General features: G+C 33.0%; 1 protein-coding gene across 6 annotated transcripts in view; it reads left to right on the top strand.

The window, feature by feature from the left end:
• LMBRD2 (LMBR1 domain containing 2) overlaps positions 1 to 17,377 on the top strand; it is a 40,933-nt gene that overhangs the window by 17,339 nt on the left and 6,217 nt on the right. For 5 of the 6 annotated variants that reach the window (XM_025052146.1, XM_006919483.3, XM_025052143.1 and 2 more), the window contains 10 exons: positions 4,245 to 4,319; positions 5,514 to 5,627; positions 5,947 to 6,130; positions 9,130 to 9,311; positions 10,139 to 10,272; positions 11,673 to 11,778; positions 12,452 to 12,549; positions 14,411 to 14,514; positions 15,705 to 15,751; positions 16,667 to 16,772. In XM_025052146.1, the coding sequence (XP_024907914.1) occupies positions 4,245 to 4,319; positions 5,514 to 5,627; positions 5,947 to 6,130; positions 9,130 to 9,311; positions 10,139 to 10,272; positions 11,673 to 11,778; positions 12,452 to 12,549; positions 14,411 to 14,514; positions 15,705 to 15,751; positions 16,667 to 16,772 (1,150 nt within the window). Of the gene's footprint in view, positions 1 to 4,244; positions 4,320 to 5,513; positions 5,628 to 5,946; positions 6,131 to 9,129; positions 9,312 to 10,138; positions 10,273 to 11,672; positions 11,779 to 12,451; positions 12,550 to 14,410; positions 14,515 to 15,601; positions 15,752 to 16,666; positions 16,773 to 17,377 lie in introns of those variants that run through there. The other variant, XM_025052147.1, reaches the window with a different exon arrangement.

Below are 17,377 nucleotides of genomic sequence, written 5' to 3'. Positions count from 1 at the left end.
GGGTGATTGCCTATGTTCCCATGGACAGTAGCCAGTGTTCCCATGGGCGATGGCCAAACAGTAATATTCAGCTTATATACAATTGATTATTTTTCATGCCATGCAAGCAAGCAGGGTTACACAGGCTAAAATTGGCAGTTAGCGTATGAGCTCATTGTTACAAGTTTCATGATTAACAGAATGTGGTTAGGGGTTCCAGAAACTAAGCCTAAGTTATAGACTTCCTTTGTCCAGTTTCAGGTTTTAATTATTCTTTAACCCTTTCACATTTCAGCAGGCCATTACATTGGGATGACATTGGATAATAAAATTATATAGGTTTCAAGTGTACAATTCAATAATACATCATCTGTATATTACATTGTGTGTTTACCACCCAAAGTCAAATCTGCCATCATCATATATTTGACCTCCTTTATCGTTATCTACCTCCCCCACCCCTTTTCCTTTGGTAATCACTAAACTGTTGTCTGTGTCTGTGAGATTTTTTTTTGTTTGTCTTGTTCATTTGTTACTTTCAGTTTTATATCCCACATATGAGTCAAATCATATGATTCTCAACGTTTCCTGCCTGACTTATTTCATTTAGCATGATAATCTCAAGATCTATCCATGTTGTCACAAATGGCAGTATTTCATCTTATGACTAATATTTCATTGTATGTATGTACCACATCTTCTTTATCTAATCATCTATCAAGAATTTTTTTGAAAAAATATTTGAAAATTTCTATTTGATAATAAAATAATTAAAAGAAGATAATTTAAATTGATAGCGTTCCCCTCAAAAGTTGGTATCAAATTTAATCATTTTAGATTTGAGGAATGTGGATTTCACCAGCTCATTCAATATTCCTTCAACGAATGTAAATCCAATTTATTACTTAAGGTCTGGATTTTGCTGGGAGGAGTCTTCATTGTCTGCATAAAGATAGATTTGTTTTTGTTGTTGTTGTGAGTAAGAGGCCTCTACTTAGGAATAGAATGTGGAAAATTAGGATTGGCATTGATGCTTTCTTTGCTATTTTAGTATAGATTTAAGTTGTGAGAGATTTAAAAAGTTTTAGCTAGGAGAAAATTTTCCATGTAAATAAGAAACCACTTTTTTTTATTGAATATATTTGATATGTAACATCATGTAAATTTAAGGTATATAAAATGTTAATTTGATACATTTATATATTGTAAGAAACTGTTCTTCTTAATGGATGTTTTGAAAATAGCAACAGGTCCACATAGATAGCAGAACTCCAGCCCCTTCTCCTGCCCTTTAAAAATGTATAATTTTTCAGGTATGAATTTTTTTGTCTGTGTATTTCAAGGGAACTTGGGATCTTTTCTGGTTTTCTGAATATCTGAAAATTTATAAACTTGAAAAGAAAATTTTTTCATTATTTAATATTTTGTCTTCTTCTCATGTTAAGTGCTATGCAGAACTGGCCATTCAGATACTAACTACCTGGAGTGGAGAACTGTGCAGTCCTTTATAGTTTAGGGTAAATGTGATATGAATTATACAAAGGGGATGCCCTAGTATAGAGAGATTTCAGTTATGAATAGAGATCAGAGGAAGGGGTGAAATATGACCTGAGTCTTGAAGGATGGGTGAATTTTTTATAACTGGCAGCATTCCAGTCAGATATCAGGAGGTTTTTAAATCAGATTAACTGAGTATAAAGTTTATGTTGGAAAGATAAAACTTGTGAGGTTTGAAAGATAGGTTGTAGACAGAAAGTAGGGCCTTGAATGTCAGACTGAAAAGTCCAGACTATATTCAAAAGCAGTGAGGAATCATCGACACCTTGCAAGCAGGGAAGTGACATGATTCTGTGGTGTAGGATGATCAGTCTGATGGAGGTGTGCAGAATAAAGCATGGAGCAAAAATATGAATAATTTACTTTGAGAGAAAACTTAAACTACATGGGCTTTGAATACATCTTTTAAAAGACCACAAAGTTTAATCACCTTTTTTGGTGGGGAGAGGAGTGGTAGTTAATTATTATATTTTTCAACTCTCCGTAGAATCTTCCAAATGCAATTTTATAAAAACCAGTTTAGTGTGTTTATGCTTCTCTCTGAAGTGAATGTTTACATCCGTGTATCTATTACTTTTCTTTGAAGCATGAGTAAAACTTAAAAGCCATCAGACCATTCAAAAGATATCTGCTAGATGGCCTAAGAAATCACCTCTACCTTTTGTCATTTTTCGAGGTAGAGGAGTTTGGAGAGGGACAATCAGCCATTTATTTCTATTGAAAATTGCCTATTAGCCCAATTTGATGGATGTTGTCTGGCCTGCCTAGTAAATTGATTAGGCACAGTAATGACAGAGCTCAAAATTATGTTTTATATGAAGAAAATAAGCTAATATTTCAAATACTTTCCACACTTTATAAAAATTAGGAACTTTTAAAGGAAACTTAATTTTAATACAAATATAGCAAATATCAATAGTTAACTGTTTCAGTACTAATTTTGGTTTAATATGGCTAAAGAATGTAAAGGAAAAATATGATATTTCATATATAGTATATAACCAGACTGTATAGTTCATTTTCAAAGTTGTGCTGGCAAGCCAGTAAAACTTTAAGGCAGCTTAGTAATGGAAAATTGTAATGTTTCAAGCACCTTTGAAAACTCCAATTCTTACCTTGTTACTCCATGGTTAGGCCTCACTCAGTGATCACAGAATAGACTTCATAAGGACTTCTGGATGCTGTGCTCTTACTCCTTCAGCCTGGGCAAGTACTTCTCAGGCCCTTACTCTTTTCCCTCTGCTCACGCTGGACTTCTTTTAGTTCCTCGAAAGTCCTTGTTCACTTCTGCTTGAAGCCCTTTGTACATGCTGTCCCTCTAACTGGAATATTCTTGTCCCTTCCTTTGATGGACTGACCCCTCATGTTTATCTCATTTTCTATAATCAGTTCATCATGAAGTCTCCCACACTAAATTATACAGCAGTTTCCTCACCATTTCTCTCTGAATAATGTATTTTTCTCATTAAGCTAATAAGCTCCTTCATAGGAGCAATGTCTTTTGGTACAGATTATTCATAGGGTCTGCATATTTATAGTTTTGATGGATATTGCTAAATTACCTCCACATTTTACTGTTGTCTGTGGGGACGTGTTTCCCCACAGTCTTACCTCATTACATAATACCAATTTTTTATAATTTTGTAAGAATTGTTCTCAATTTGTAATTGCTTTTAGCCAGCTTGAATATCTTTTCAGACATTTATTGGCCAGTTGTATTTCTTCTGTGTTTTTCCGTTTTCTTGTTGACTTGCAAGAGCGCTCCATATATTAAGGGTAATGATTTTTTGTAATATAAGTTACACATATTTTTTCATAACTTTGTCTATATGCCAGATGGTTTCCCGGCCTCCAGTTTTGTATACCCTAAGGCCATTCTCTACCCTATAATCAGAATTTTTTTTTTTTTAATATTCTGGTCAGTTCTGCCTTGCTTCCCAGCCTTTGAACATGTCATTTATTTTGTCTAGAACAGTGGTTCCAACATTTTAAAAATTTCATTAATATTATAGAATATTGATTCTTTTAGAACTACTGCTTCTCATGATTCTTCTCCCTAACCCCTTTATACCTTTCGTACTCATGCAATAGCTTATTTAATTGGTTCATCACTAGACACTAATCTTAGAGACCTATAACATCATGTCTTCCCACCCTACCCTCTAGTATGGATTGTGGTGACCTTACATATAGCACAGTGCTGGCCTGTAGCATGCTTTTAATAAACATATGGAATGACTCCTTAGTTGTGATTTCTGTGGAGTATTCTTTCATTGGAAAGGAGCAGGTGCTTTGTGACATTGGTGACCTGTTCTGCTTCTTCTGGTTTCTTCACTGTATTTTAGGTTATGAGATAATTCAGCTTGATGAGCAAAGTAAAGGAACACAGTCCTTTTCTTTTAGGATCACAAAGTTTGTCTGATCCTTCATGACTTTTTTATGATGCTATTCATCCTTGTGTACCAAGTAAGCAAGTGATAAAGGAGTAAATCTAGGGTATAGATATAGCTATTATATAACTTTGTACATATTTTACTTGTGTTCATGAGAACTTTTATTCAATAAATGATACTTCATGTATATGCTAAGTAATTTGGGTTGAAATTAAACTCGTGAGAATATATGTATACAGTACCTAGAACATTCTCATTTGAAATATCTGATCTATAGAAGTGGAAATATTTTCATTTCTATTACTGTTTTTATAGGAGGTTCGTAAAGTGAATGAAAGCATCAAGTATAACCACCCACTGAGAAAATGTGTTGACACAATACTTAAAAAGGTAATTAAATCATATTCTCACATATTTTCCTTCAAAATATAAATTTCTATAATATTATGATGAAAGCATTAGAAAAGTATGAGAACAGCCTGTGACTAAAGTCTTCTCAACTTCTTTCCATTTTTATGGACATATTGACCATAAACCGATAGTAATATGTGCATAGAATTTGTTCCTTTGTTATTACAAGTTTAATATTGATTGTTGGCAATATTTTTCATTGAAGTGTGGGTATAGAAGTTATATTAAGTAATGTATAGTGATTGCCATGACACAATGATGGAGATGGACCTTTACAGTTTGTAAAAGTGTCATTAAAGTGGTCAGGAAAGGCATATATCCTATAAGAAAATAAACGAGGGTCTTAATCTATTTCAGTCAGCTTCCTACATGTCATTTAATCGTAAAATGAATGACATTATGAGATATATAACATATTTGATAAGAAGCCATACAATTAAGGTTTTGATGTACTGTTATTGAATTAGGAATATTCATATATTTCTAAAAATGATTATTCCAAAAATAAGTTCTCCAGTTATCTTTTCTGCAACTGTGGAACCACTGAACTATCTTTTCCTATATTTTAAATCTTTTTATGTTGACTATTAGCTAGTGTTCCTTTTGGCTAAGATGATAGTCATGAGAATCAATTCTCTAATCATTGATCTCACATTTACTACCTTTCGAGACCTATTCAAGGAAGTTAACTAACTTGCCCAATTTCGTATAGATAAGAAATGATTAATAGTAGGGCAGATGATTCTAAATCATGTATTTGTTTCTCTGTACTATCCTTTTCAAAAATTCAACAACTTGTATTTGTTATGATTCTTTATCATTATTTAGCTAGGAAAATAACTGACAATTTTTATCAGGCAGGTGCTTACCTAGAATAATCTGCTCAAAAACTAGTTAGTTGCTTCATGTAGGTAAGCTCCCTCCCTACCTGGCTTGAGCTAGTATATCTGAGTACAAAGACTAATATTAATAGGGGGAAGAAGAAACTCAATGCATCTTTTAAAACATTTTCAAAAACAGTCAGCAAGTAAAATTCCAACTATTTAGAGATGACGATAATGGAAGATATTTTTGAGAAAATTAGAAATGTCCAAGTATATAAGATTTTTAATAAAAATAAAGTTTTTATATTTTTGCAAATAAGATTTTTAAAAACCTACTTGTTCCTTTTAGTGCCCTACAGAGTATCAGGAAAAAATGGGTAGGAACATGGATGATTATGAAGATTTCGATGAAAAGCGTAATACCTACCCAAGTGAAAAAAGTTTGGTGAAACTACATAAACAGGTAATTATTAGTTATAGCTAATTTACTTACTGATGCTTTAATTAGAAGTATAATTACTTTCTACAAAAAATAAATTCTGAGTGAAATGTTTTAACTTTATGTTTCTTGACATGGGCATTATAGGCATTTGGGGAGGGAGAATTATTCACTGAACATAACTGTTACATATACTACAGAATATTAACATCCTTGGCCCCACTCAGCCAATGCCACTAGCACTTCCCCATTGTTGTGACAACCAAAACATGCTCCTTAGTGGGGAGTTGAACTACTGTTGGATCAGAACACTGACACGTATACCTCTTATTCTCTTTTTTAGGTTATTTATTCAGTTCAGAGGCACCGTCGAACTCAAGTACAATGGCAAATTCTTTTGGAACAAGCATTTTATCTAGAAGATGTAGCAAAAAATGAAACTAGTGCTACTCATCAGTTTGTTCACACCTTTCAATCTCCAGAGCCAGAAAATAGATTTATCCAATATTTTTATAATCCTACAGTTGGTATGTAATTTGATATACATTTCGAAGTTTAATGATAATTTTTCTGAAGGATGCAGAGTTGAATTGTATTTGTTTATTTAACTTATATTATTTGGTAATATTATGTATCTAATAAACTCCTCCCCCTCAAAATTATTTTACTTGTCATATAACATATATTAGTTTCCACTGTTACTTCACAGATAATCAAAATTCTATGCAAAAATATATGCAATATGTTAAGCATATTTTGTATACCTAATATATACTTAAAATAATTAGAATTTTAAGTAATTTTATATCACAAGCTTGGGTCTCTCCTTCAGTCTTGACATACTACTAAAATATTTCCCCAAGAAGTCTTATTTATTCACATTTATTAATCTTATTTACAAAACCTACACTCAATAGTCATAATTATTCTGTTCTCCTTTATGATTATTTGACACTTTCTTCAGTGTTATTCAAATTTAATATAAAGAAATTAATAAAAATATCAGTGTCACAGTATTAAAACTTATGTTTACCTCATGTATGCAAATAAATGGTTCTGTTCACTTGATTCTCTTTTTCATGTTTGGTCTTGAGTATGAAGACATAATGGTCATAACAAATATCAGAAAACTTCTTCAATGAAGATCTTTTCTAATTAAATGAGGGAATTATGTGACACCTGTTTTCATGTGTGCTATGTTTCGGCGGGCACTTGGTGTAATTAAACAAAAAAGAAAAATTTCTGCCTTTGTGGAGTGAAAAACAGACAGCATACACATAAAAGTATAAATAAGATGCTGAGTAGGTAGTTGGCTTTAGAAATTGGAGTTCAAAGGAGAAATCTGGTCTGCAGATATAAATTAGGGTGTCATCAATGGATGGGTGGACCATGGGCCAGGACAAAATCAATAAATGATTGGGATGGAGAAGAGATAATCTGAAGACCAAGCCAGAGACAGTCCAGAATTTAACTATCAGATTGATAAGGAGAAACCAGCAGAATAGACTAGAAAAGGAATGGCCAGTGAAATAGGAAAACCAGGACAATTAAGTGTTTTGAGGAAAAGGGTGTATAAAGTACCTTTTCAAATGTTGCAGGTAGGTTGATTATCATGAATATTAAGATGACATTGGCTTTCAGAGAAGTGAGGGTGGAGTAAAGGTAAAAAAATCTAGAGTTTAAAAGAAGGAGAGCAGGTAGAAGCATTAAGAATAGACATCTCTCAAAATATTTTCCTTATTAAAGGGAATAGAGACAAGAGGTAGTAGGAGGATGGCAAAGTCGAGAAATTATAGCAAGTCATGTACAAATGATATCTTAGAGGAAATTTGATGAGATAGAAGAAAATGGCTGGGACAGTGTTTGTATATAGGAGAGATGAAATGGGAAATAAGTGAACAGTGACAAGAAAGACCTTAGATTAGGAGATAAGGCCCAAATGTACTTGAGCAGGTGAGAAGATGTAGTAGAAATTTGGGGAGCTTCTATTTTCTCAATGAAGTGCTGAGGGTAAGTATAAAGGAAGAGATTTTGGAGATTCGAAGAAAGAAAAGTTGCAAAATAGTTGCTTAGGAGATTAGTCGCATGGGAGAAAATTAGTGGATTATAGTAGGCTAGGTAGGCAATGCTCAGAGACCACTTGAAGCTAGTGATTAAGAATTTCAAGTGAGATGAGTCAACAAGTTGTGTGTCTTACTCCTGAAATTTACAGTTCGTGGGTGCAGACTCGGGGTAGCCAAGGAGTTGGTAGCCATGGTGTGGTTCAGTTTAGCCAAGTACAGGGAATCAAGAGGAAGCAAAAGAATTGGGATGTTGAAGAGTGATTATTCACAAAGTCCATTGAATCTGAGCTGGTAAAGAAAGGACATCAGGGTGTTAAGTGGCAATAAAAAAGAAGCAGAATAAATGGATTGTTGGTCCAGGTAGAGGTAGTCAGTAGAGTTGGAATACTAGATGAAGGTGTTGCTAGATGAGATTATAAGTAAGGGTTGAGATTATGAGTAAGCGTTGGAGTTATTGGCGATAGAAGGTTTAGGGAATGAGCAGTTGAGATAGGATGGAGGACAGAATCATTGGAGGAGAGGAGGGCTAGGAAATGGAAGACCAGAGTTTTGAAAGGAGTATCAGGAATTAATTATGCTGACAGCATAATTGAAAAGATTTAGAGTGAGCCAGAAGCTTAACTCAGCAATGAATGAAGTGAAATATAGCCTTTTCAATTTTGTGAGCTTGCTTCTTCTTTTTTTTTTACTTTTATTTTTACCTCAATTCAGACTTAACAAAAAGTTGCCAGAATAGTATAAAGAATTCCCATATACCCTTCTCCCAGATTCTCCAAATGTTAACATTTTACCATATTCATTTTCTTTACCTTTCTCTCTGTGTATATATTTTTCCTTAATCTTTTCAAAATTGAATCCAAATGTGATGCCTCTTTACTCCTGTTTCAGTGTGTATTTTCTAAAAATAGAGACATTTTGTTACATAACCAACTGCGATGATCAAAATCAGGAAATTAGCATCAATACAATCTGTTATCTACAGACCTTATTCAGATGCTAATTGTCTCAGTAATATTCTTTATAAAAAATCCCAGATCACATATTTTATTCAACTGTCATGTACCCTTCGTCTCCTTTAATCTGGAATAATTTCTAAGTTTCCATTTGTGTTTTATGACATAGATGTTTTTGGAGGGTACAGGCCAGTTTTTTTTTTTGTTTTTTTGTTTTGTTTTGTTTTGTTTTGAGTGTCCTTGAATTTGAGTTGATATTTTCTCATAATTAGGAATACTGTAGCAGTGATGTTGTGTTCTCATTGCATCATAGCAGGAGGTACATGGTATGTTTGTCCCATTACTGGTGATCGTTTGGTTAGGATGGTGTCTCCCTGGTTCCTTCACTGTAAAATTACTATTTTTCTCTTTGCAATTACATATCTTGTATGGAGATATTTTGAAGCAATGTAAATACACTGTTATTCCTTTATGGTTTTCCCTAATCATTTTTTTTCTTTTATCTTCCAGAATGGTACTGGGAATGTCTTTTGCGACCATGGTTTCATAGAATACTTGCTGTGGTTTTGTCCATCTTCTCTGTGATTGTTGTGTGGTCAGAGTGCACATTCTTTAGCACTACACCTGTCTTATCCCTTTTTGCAGTCTTTATACAGCTGGCTGAAAAAACATACAATTATATTTATATTGAGGTCAGTTTATTTTATATCTGTCATAAATAAATGTCAGTTCATAGTATAATTCTTAACTGCTGCACCTTTTCTCCATATATTTCTTCTAGTAATAATGAAAGCAGTGAAGTTTCTCACAGTGTTATTATTCATACTTCCAAAAATGAGCCTTATCAATTTACCCAGACCATACAAACTAAGAACTGTATTTAAGGAGAGACAAGAAGATGCAAAATAGTGCAAAATACTTTTATGAGAATTCTTTGATCCTCTTTGTGCCAGGGAAGCTACCTAACTTATCGTCTTCATATGAAGAGTTGCCAAGGGAATGAGAGAATAGACTCACTTCAGGAGGTAGATTTGCAATTTAGGGCTTGGATGTAGAACTGATTGAAGTGTAGATTTTTTTCGTAATTTCATTATCTTAAATGTTTAAAAAAATTCCTACTCTAAATTTTAGAATGTCAATAAACGTTAGCTGGAAATAAAGGATAATGTTCGTGATAATACATAAAGTACTAAAACTGTTGTCTATTTTTTAAAATTTATTTATTTAAATTAGTTTCAAGTACTGTAGTACATTGGTTAGACATCTATATAGTTCATAAAACGATCCCCCAATTGCTTCCTCCCTCCCCTGACCCTCCACCTAGCCATCATATTAATGCTAACTGCATTCCCTATGCTGAGCTCCCCATCTCTGTGACCAACTCTCAACTACTGATTTGTACTTCTTTAACCCTTCACCCCATTCCTCAGTTCCCAGCCCCCCTCCCCTCTGGCTGTCACCAAATTGTCCATTATATAAAATCCGTTAGTGTTAATCTACTTTGTTTTTGTTTTTTCAGATTGCTTGCTTCCTTTCCATCTTCTTCCTAAGTATCTGTGTTTATTCTACTGTGTTCAGGATTCGTGTATTTAACTATTATTACTTGGCTTCACATCACCAGACCGATGCTTACAGCCTTCTTTTCAGTGGCATGTAAGTAGATTGTGTTTAGAAGCAAGGGAAATGTCTCCATTGTATATATCCTTATGGATTTCGCTTTCATTTCTTGTTTGTGGGTCTTCCACCAACACCTGTATTTCCCTGGGCTAATCGATTGGGTTTAAATATTAATTAGTTTTTTGTTGCTTGCTAGATAAATCCTGCTTGAAGTTTTGGGTTAAAATACCTATGCTAGATTAGGAAGGAAAAGAAGGACATAGCCTGGATTTACCAATTAGAGATTTAATAAATAGGTTAGTGAAAATAGGAACATTTGAGAGTTGAGAGACTAAGTGAGACCTAGAGGGTATTTCAAGATTCAGTGGCCTCAAACTGAATTGTAGAAGACTGAGGAAGCCAAAAGGAGTAATTTTTACTAAGAGCTTTAGCAAGAGTTTTGAGAGACGGCTCCAGCTTTGGCTAGGTTATACAATCGATTATTTGTCCATATTGTTAAATTAGTCATATTAAATATTTATAAAAGCTGGACTTAGAGTCACAGAAGAATCACTATATGAAATATCTCTAAGACCTTTTTTTTTTTTTTTTTACCTTTTTTCCCAAATAGTTATAGACTCACAAGAATTTGCAAATACAATACAGAGTCCTATTAACCTTCACCCAGCTAGCTTCCCCCAATGGAGACATTTTATACAGCTCTTGTACAATATCAAAACCAGGAAATTTACATTGATATGTTACTATTGACTACAGACCTTATTTAATTCTCAGTTTTTTTTATCCTTTATTTCTGTGTGTGTCTGTCTAGATTCCTATAATGACCACCACGATCAAGACACACAGCTGTCCTAGCACCACAAAAGCATTCCTCATATTACCTCTGTATTCACACCCTCCTTTCATTTTCTTCTTCCCCTTTTCTTCAACTCTGTAGATCTGTAAGATTCTCTCTTTATCTGGACAAAACTGAGCTCTAACAATTCTTTATACCTCTAGTTATCAAAGTGTTATACTTTGATGATAAAACTTCAGATCTTTTATGTAACGAGGGCAATTCCCCTTGAGAATGTTACCATCCTTGTCGTGCTGCTGAGACAGATTGCACAGATGGTAGACTTGAAAGAGGTACATAGAAAGGCATTTCACAAATTCTTGGGATAAAGCAGTGGTAACCACCAAAGCAGGCAGCCTGAGACTGGAGTTTTGCCTTGTAGATGTTGATGCTTTTAAGAAAGATGTGATTAATAGGATTTTCAGAAAGTCACCCAAGTAATAAGGGAGGTTCACATTAATAATTCAAAATATATATAATACAGATTGGTGAAAATAATAGTTACAGTAATGTGAAATGTTCCTGATTAATTTCAATATAATATAAAATGTATTTTGCTGCTTTATTTTTTACATATTCTGTTTATAAATGCTTATTGCAGGTTATTTTGCCGTTTGACTCCTCCTTTATGTCTTAATTTCTTGGGTTTGACACATATGGATTCATCCATCTCTCACCGGAATACGCAGCCAACTGCTTATACATCTGTAAGTATGGTCAGAAAACAGAGTTCTTTAGATTCATTGTCTATGTGGGATGTTATTATTGTGAAATTTCTTTTAACACAGAAAAGTTCTATTGCATTGAATCTTTTTTTTCTATATATATAGTTCTATATATATTGAATCTTTTTTTTTAATAACCAAAACTTTCTTTTAAAGGTTGTATGTGTAATTACTAATGACTAGACAAAAGTGACTTTGCTTTCTTTTATTATAAAAAAAGGTTTTTTGTTCACATAGGTGATCCAGTTGAATAGTATCAATAGACCTGACTTATACTAATATTAACTTTTATATCTGTAGTCAATGTATATAATTTTCAGTAGTATTTATAAAATATTAATTTTCTTTAAGAGAAAACCTTAGTAAATAAACAGATTTAAGATTTGTGTTAGTTTAAGATATACAACATAGTGATTTGATATATGTATATATGCTGAAATGATTACCACAATAAGTTTAGTTAGCATGCATCAACTCAAAGTTATAGTTTTCTTCTTGTGATGAGAACTTAAAAATCAGCTTATGTAGTCCTTTATTTTTGCTTTTTGAAAAGTCCAAATTTATATAACCAGTTATGCATGAATTTTCTAATGATGGAAAAGAATGAAAAATATAGAACTGTAATGATTTAACTTACTTTTTTCTTGCTCCTCAGATTATGGGTTCCATGAAAGTTTTATCCTTTATTGCAGATGGATTCTATATATATTATCCTATGTTGGTGGTAATTCTCTGCATTGCTACTTATTTTAGGTAAGAAACTTAATGTCGCTTATTTTTCCACATACTCTTAGCCTAATCTGGATATTCCTTCTTCTTGAAGCTCTTTTAAATATTCACTGGTTGGGTTCTAGTTGTTTGTTTTATTATGACTTTGAGGATGCTGGGGATAATTTAAAGGGATTGCTTGATCTCTGAAGATATTTTCAAGAAGAGTTATTCTATTATAACTATTTAGGCTGCAAAGTAATAGGATTAATTATAGAATATTAACTCTAAATCCTGGCCTTTGCCATTGACACCCAACATAGCTTATAAAACATTCCCATGCCCAGCTTCTATCCAGTAACATAAATTTAGTCTTCGGGCCTTTCCCATAATCATTGCTGGGTTTCTGGGTGCTTCAGACCATAGCCAGCACAAAAGGTCATGTGAGGAGCAATTGTAATCAGATGGTGCAAGTAAGGCTGGAAAGTACATGGGCTGCTCTTCTTATAGGATTAGGAAAAGTGGTAGAATCTTGGCAGACGTAACACAAAAAAGGAGTTAAAGGACAGGTGTACTTGTCTTTGAGAGCCCTGTTTTACCTACTTCCCATGTCAGGTGCTCTTCTACCCACATCCTGTACTCTGTCCACCCTCTTCACTGCTTGACAGTGAAGAAATGTGACATACATACATATTATCAATAGTATGTATGTACTCACATTAAGATATCAAGTAAACATACAAGTATTGTTTGAAATAAATTCTCTTTTATTTTTAAAAACATCTATATTTTCTCATAAGGGAGATAAAAGATTAAAATTTAAAGCTGTTAATATGAAATGATAGTAAATTTATTGAGTTTTTTTCTATAAGATCGAAAAGATTTAGGTTTATACTGTGATTATGTATTAAAGGAAGAGAACAATCATCTTTTGGATGTCCAAAACTAAGTTTTGATTTATGCTTATTCACTTAAAAAATTTATAAACTATTAATGGAACATTAAAAGCTTATGTATAAGTTATGTCTTCTCATGTTAGTAATTCTTTTGGTAAGATTAGCATCTCTTACCTTATTAGATTGTTAATATGGATCAAGTAATAGACGGATGGGATAGTGCTTTGTCAACTATAAAATCTTAAACACAAGGATTTATCATGTCTAAAAGGGAAATTGTTAAACTTAAAAATAATTCCTTAAAAGTATTATTTTAGAGTTAATTAGGATAAACTTTAAGAAAAAAAAAAAGATTATATTTTTCAATTTTCACATTATCTCTTAAAATGGATATTCTGTTAATGGAAGTATATGAAACAATGCCTTGCTGACATCTTAATGGTAACTTGACTTTCATTGATTCATTTTTTTTTGAAATGCTCCCACATTTAGTTTAAATAATTCCCATAATACTAGCAATATAGCCATACCTAGAGCTAATTTTCAGAATTAAACACCTAGAGAGTGTAAGGCTGTTTCCTGATACTTTACGTAAAGCTAAGACCTTTCCAAAGACAGTTATCTAGTTTGCGGCTTCTCATCCTGGGATATAGTGTTTTCACAAGAATATGAGGATGGTAAGGGAATATTTAAAGTCACAGAATTAGCAGTACTAATATTGCTATTTGAATGTAAGAAAAGAATAAATTGCTTCTGTATTATAGCTATTGTTTCGAATCCTGGTATAATAATTTTCTGAAGGTATATTAATGACCTAACTTAATTTGTTTCTGTAAGAAATCTGGGTGTGGTACATACTCTAGTCAGTGGAGTACTGGGCATATAAACTTCTTAGAAATAAGTACTTCTTAAAGACAAATGTAACTATGTATCTTGGTATGATAAATAATAATACTACATATTTATAATGTGAAGTAATGCTTATCTTTTTGAAAATATCCTTTTATTAGTTTGGGAACTCGTTGTTTGAATCTACTTGGTTTCCAGCAGTTTATGGGAGATAATGATATGACATCAGATTTAGTCGATGAAGGAAAAGAATTAATTAGACGAGGTAAGATTTGTCTTTTAAAATAAATGAAGGCAAAGCACTAAAATTCAAAATACAAAATTAATATTTGTATAGTTTATAAGTTTTAATTTATTTAAAGAAATTACAAATTAATGTGTTTTTAGCTGAAAACCTACATAAGGCCTTCATAGCAAAAATAATTTGAAAACATAAATGATTGTCTCATCTTTCTTTAAGAAATTCTGCAGCAGAAGTTATTTAGTATGTCTACAACTAAAGAATGCCCTTGTATAGTGTCGGAGTTATTTTAATGTTCACTTTGAAACAGATATGCCAAGTTTAATACAACTCTAAAACTCATTAATTTAAAGAATCATCAGTTTAATACTGCATAGAAAATCATTCAAGCCAAGGCTGGTTTTTAGAATGTGATGATTAACAACCTGTTAGAATCCATGGCACTCTGCTAGAATCTAATCTCAAAATGGATTCCAATTTCCTGATGTTTGAGTGATGGTAGGATAGGGGAAAAGAAACACAGAACTTGAATTTGGGGTCATTGATTTTTAGACACTCCCCGTACTTGGGTCTGGGCTTTGGTGTGATAGTTAAATGTAAGCCAAAATGTGTTGTGGCTCTAATATAAGCTGGTATAGCCTTCATAGCTCTCATAGAAAGGTGGCATCTTGTTAATGTAATAGTTCTACTGCTTTTGCATTAATTAGACCTCATATGGAGTATCATATCCAGTCTTGGGTAAGATTTTCACGAGTAAGACTCATAAATCAGAAGGTATTTAGAGGATAGCCAGAAGTATAAGTCTGTAGAGCATGTCTCATGAGAAAAAAAAACAAAACACTGAGTATATAGTTAGGAGAGAATAAGAGTAAAGATACTTATACAGAAAGAAGTATGAACTTAATTTAGAAGATAGGACATAAAGAAAAGAGAAGTTACAGGGAAACAAATTTCAAGTCACCATGAGGAAGAACTTTTTCCTCACTGTAGCTATTCAGAATGAGCCTTTAAATGGCTGTCTCCAACAACAGTAGAGAAGTTAGGTGATCTCTGGAGTTAGGTGATCTCTGAAGCTTTTTCCAACAATAACCTATTACCTTTGACTTTATAGTAATTTAAAGGAAATTGGTCATAGCCTGGTACCTTTACTTCAGTTACTCTACATCTAATTAAACCGTGTTATACCAAATTTGAGACCACTTTTCTGTCTCTAGAGAAGAGAAAAAGACAAAGGCAAGAAGAAGGTGAAAATCGAAGAAGAGTAAGTACAGTACTTATTAAATTGCTATAACCTAAAGATAAATGTGAAATATAAGAATCTTACTGATTAGAATAATTGGCTAAAGACCAAAGAATAGTGGGGAAAGACATAGGACATATTTTTAAAGAAAGGTAATTTTAATAGTTCAGGTGTAAATGCTAGGTGTCTTGTCAGACGTTTTAAAAAATCATTAGTAATAAATTACTTCATGTCCAACATCTAGGAGTGTCTTGCCTAAGGTTGGTTTTCAGTAAACAATTCATGTAATCTTACTATGAAAGTGACTTTGATTGCTTTATAATTATACTTTTTTATGACATTAATTTTATTCCTCTTTAATTTTTCTTCACTCTTCTATTTGGTGAGGTGAACTAACTTCCTCTTAGAGAGTGAAAAGGCAAAAAATGAGAAAAATCTAGTCAAAATTACCACAAGTTTCCAACACCTGGGTGTATCTATACTGGAGAAGTGAAGACTCAGGAGACAAAATAGTAGTGGTCTTCCTGTATGTGTGTCGTGTAAAGAGAGACTTGTTCTTCATTTCAGAGGCATAACTAGAACCAAAGAGTGGAAGTTACTGAAGAGAGAGTTCACCTCTCTATGAAAAATTTCCACAGTTCACCAAAATTGCAATGAGGTGATAATCCATAGAAATTTTCCATGTCATCTACTAAGAGAGCCAAAAAGCATTGAATATCTTAAAATAACCGTAAAAGTTAAGTTTGAATACTGTTAAAATTGTGTAGAAATAAGAAAAATTATTAAGCTATGATTTTTAAAATCACTGTGCTAGTTATGCTGATTATCTGATGAAAAAGAGTTATATTAATCTACATATATAATCTGTTGACACTGATCAATTATTTTCTGCCTGTGAGTTCTTTTGTTATATATTCACCTGTGTTTCCTTCCTAGGAATGGAAAGAACGTTATGGACACAATAGAGAAGACTCCACTAGAAATAGAAATGTTCATATTGACCCAAAAGAATCAGACTTCTCAGATATAAATACCAACCGATGTAAGTAGCTTATTGCCTTGAAATTTTTTTCTTATGCTTGCTTGCATAGAGACTGAGGATTAGGATACCCATTCAGAAATGCTTTTATAGAATTTAAATGTGGTTCTGCAGTGACTTTCCTTTATTCATTCCTTAGTGTATCAGAAGTAGGGAAATGCAGATGCGCATTCTGGTAGGAGAAGAAGCCATCTGAGATATCAAATGTATAGTTGTAATTGTACTACCCTAAATAATAGTCCTTAGCCTAGGCATATTCTAGGCAGGTAGTGATTTCTACTATTTACCTAGATGTTTTTCTTTACTTTTCTGTTAATAGATTTAGGCTGTTCAGTCAATTTTATAATAATTTACCGACGGGCCCATATATATCGGATACTTTCCCAGGTATGCAGGGATATAGAGAACATAAATTTCCATTCTTGGGATGCTTATAATTTAGTGAAGGACTGATACCAGGCAGGAGACATTTGTCAGTGGGTTGGATTAGGAAATCTCCCCACATTTTTAATCCTGCCATCTGCCCAGGGAAAGGTGGCAATAACCTGTTTTTGTGCAGGACCCAGCACTGAGTAGAAGGCAGAGGTCGTCTGTCTGGGAGATGCAGG

Source organism: Pteropus alecto, unplaced genomic scaffold (genome assembly GCF_000325575.1).
Source record: "Pteropus alecto unplaced genomic scaffold, ASM32557v1 scaffold338, whole genome shotgun sequence".
In the NCBI taxonomy this organism is placed as follows: Eukaryota; Metazoa; Chordata; class Mammalia; order Chiroptera; family Pteropodidae; genus Pteropus; species Pteropus alecto.
This window is presented reverse-complemented; position numbering and strand designations above follow the sequence as displayed.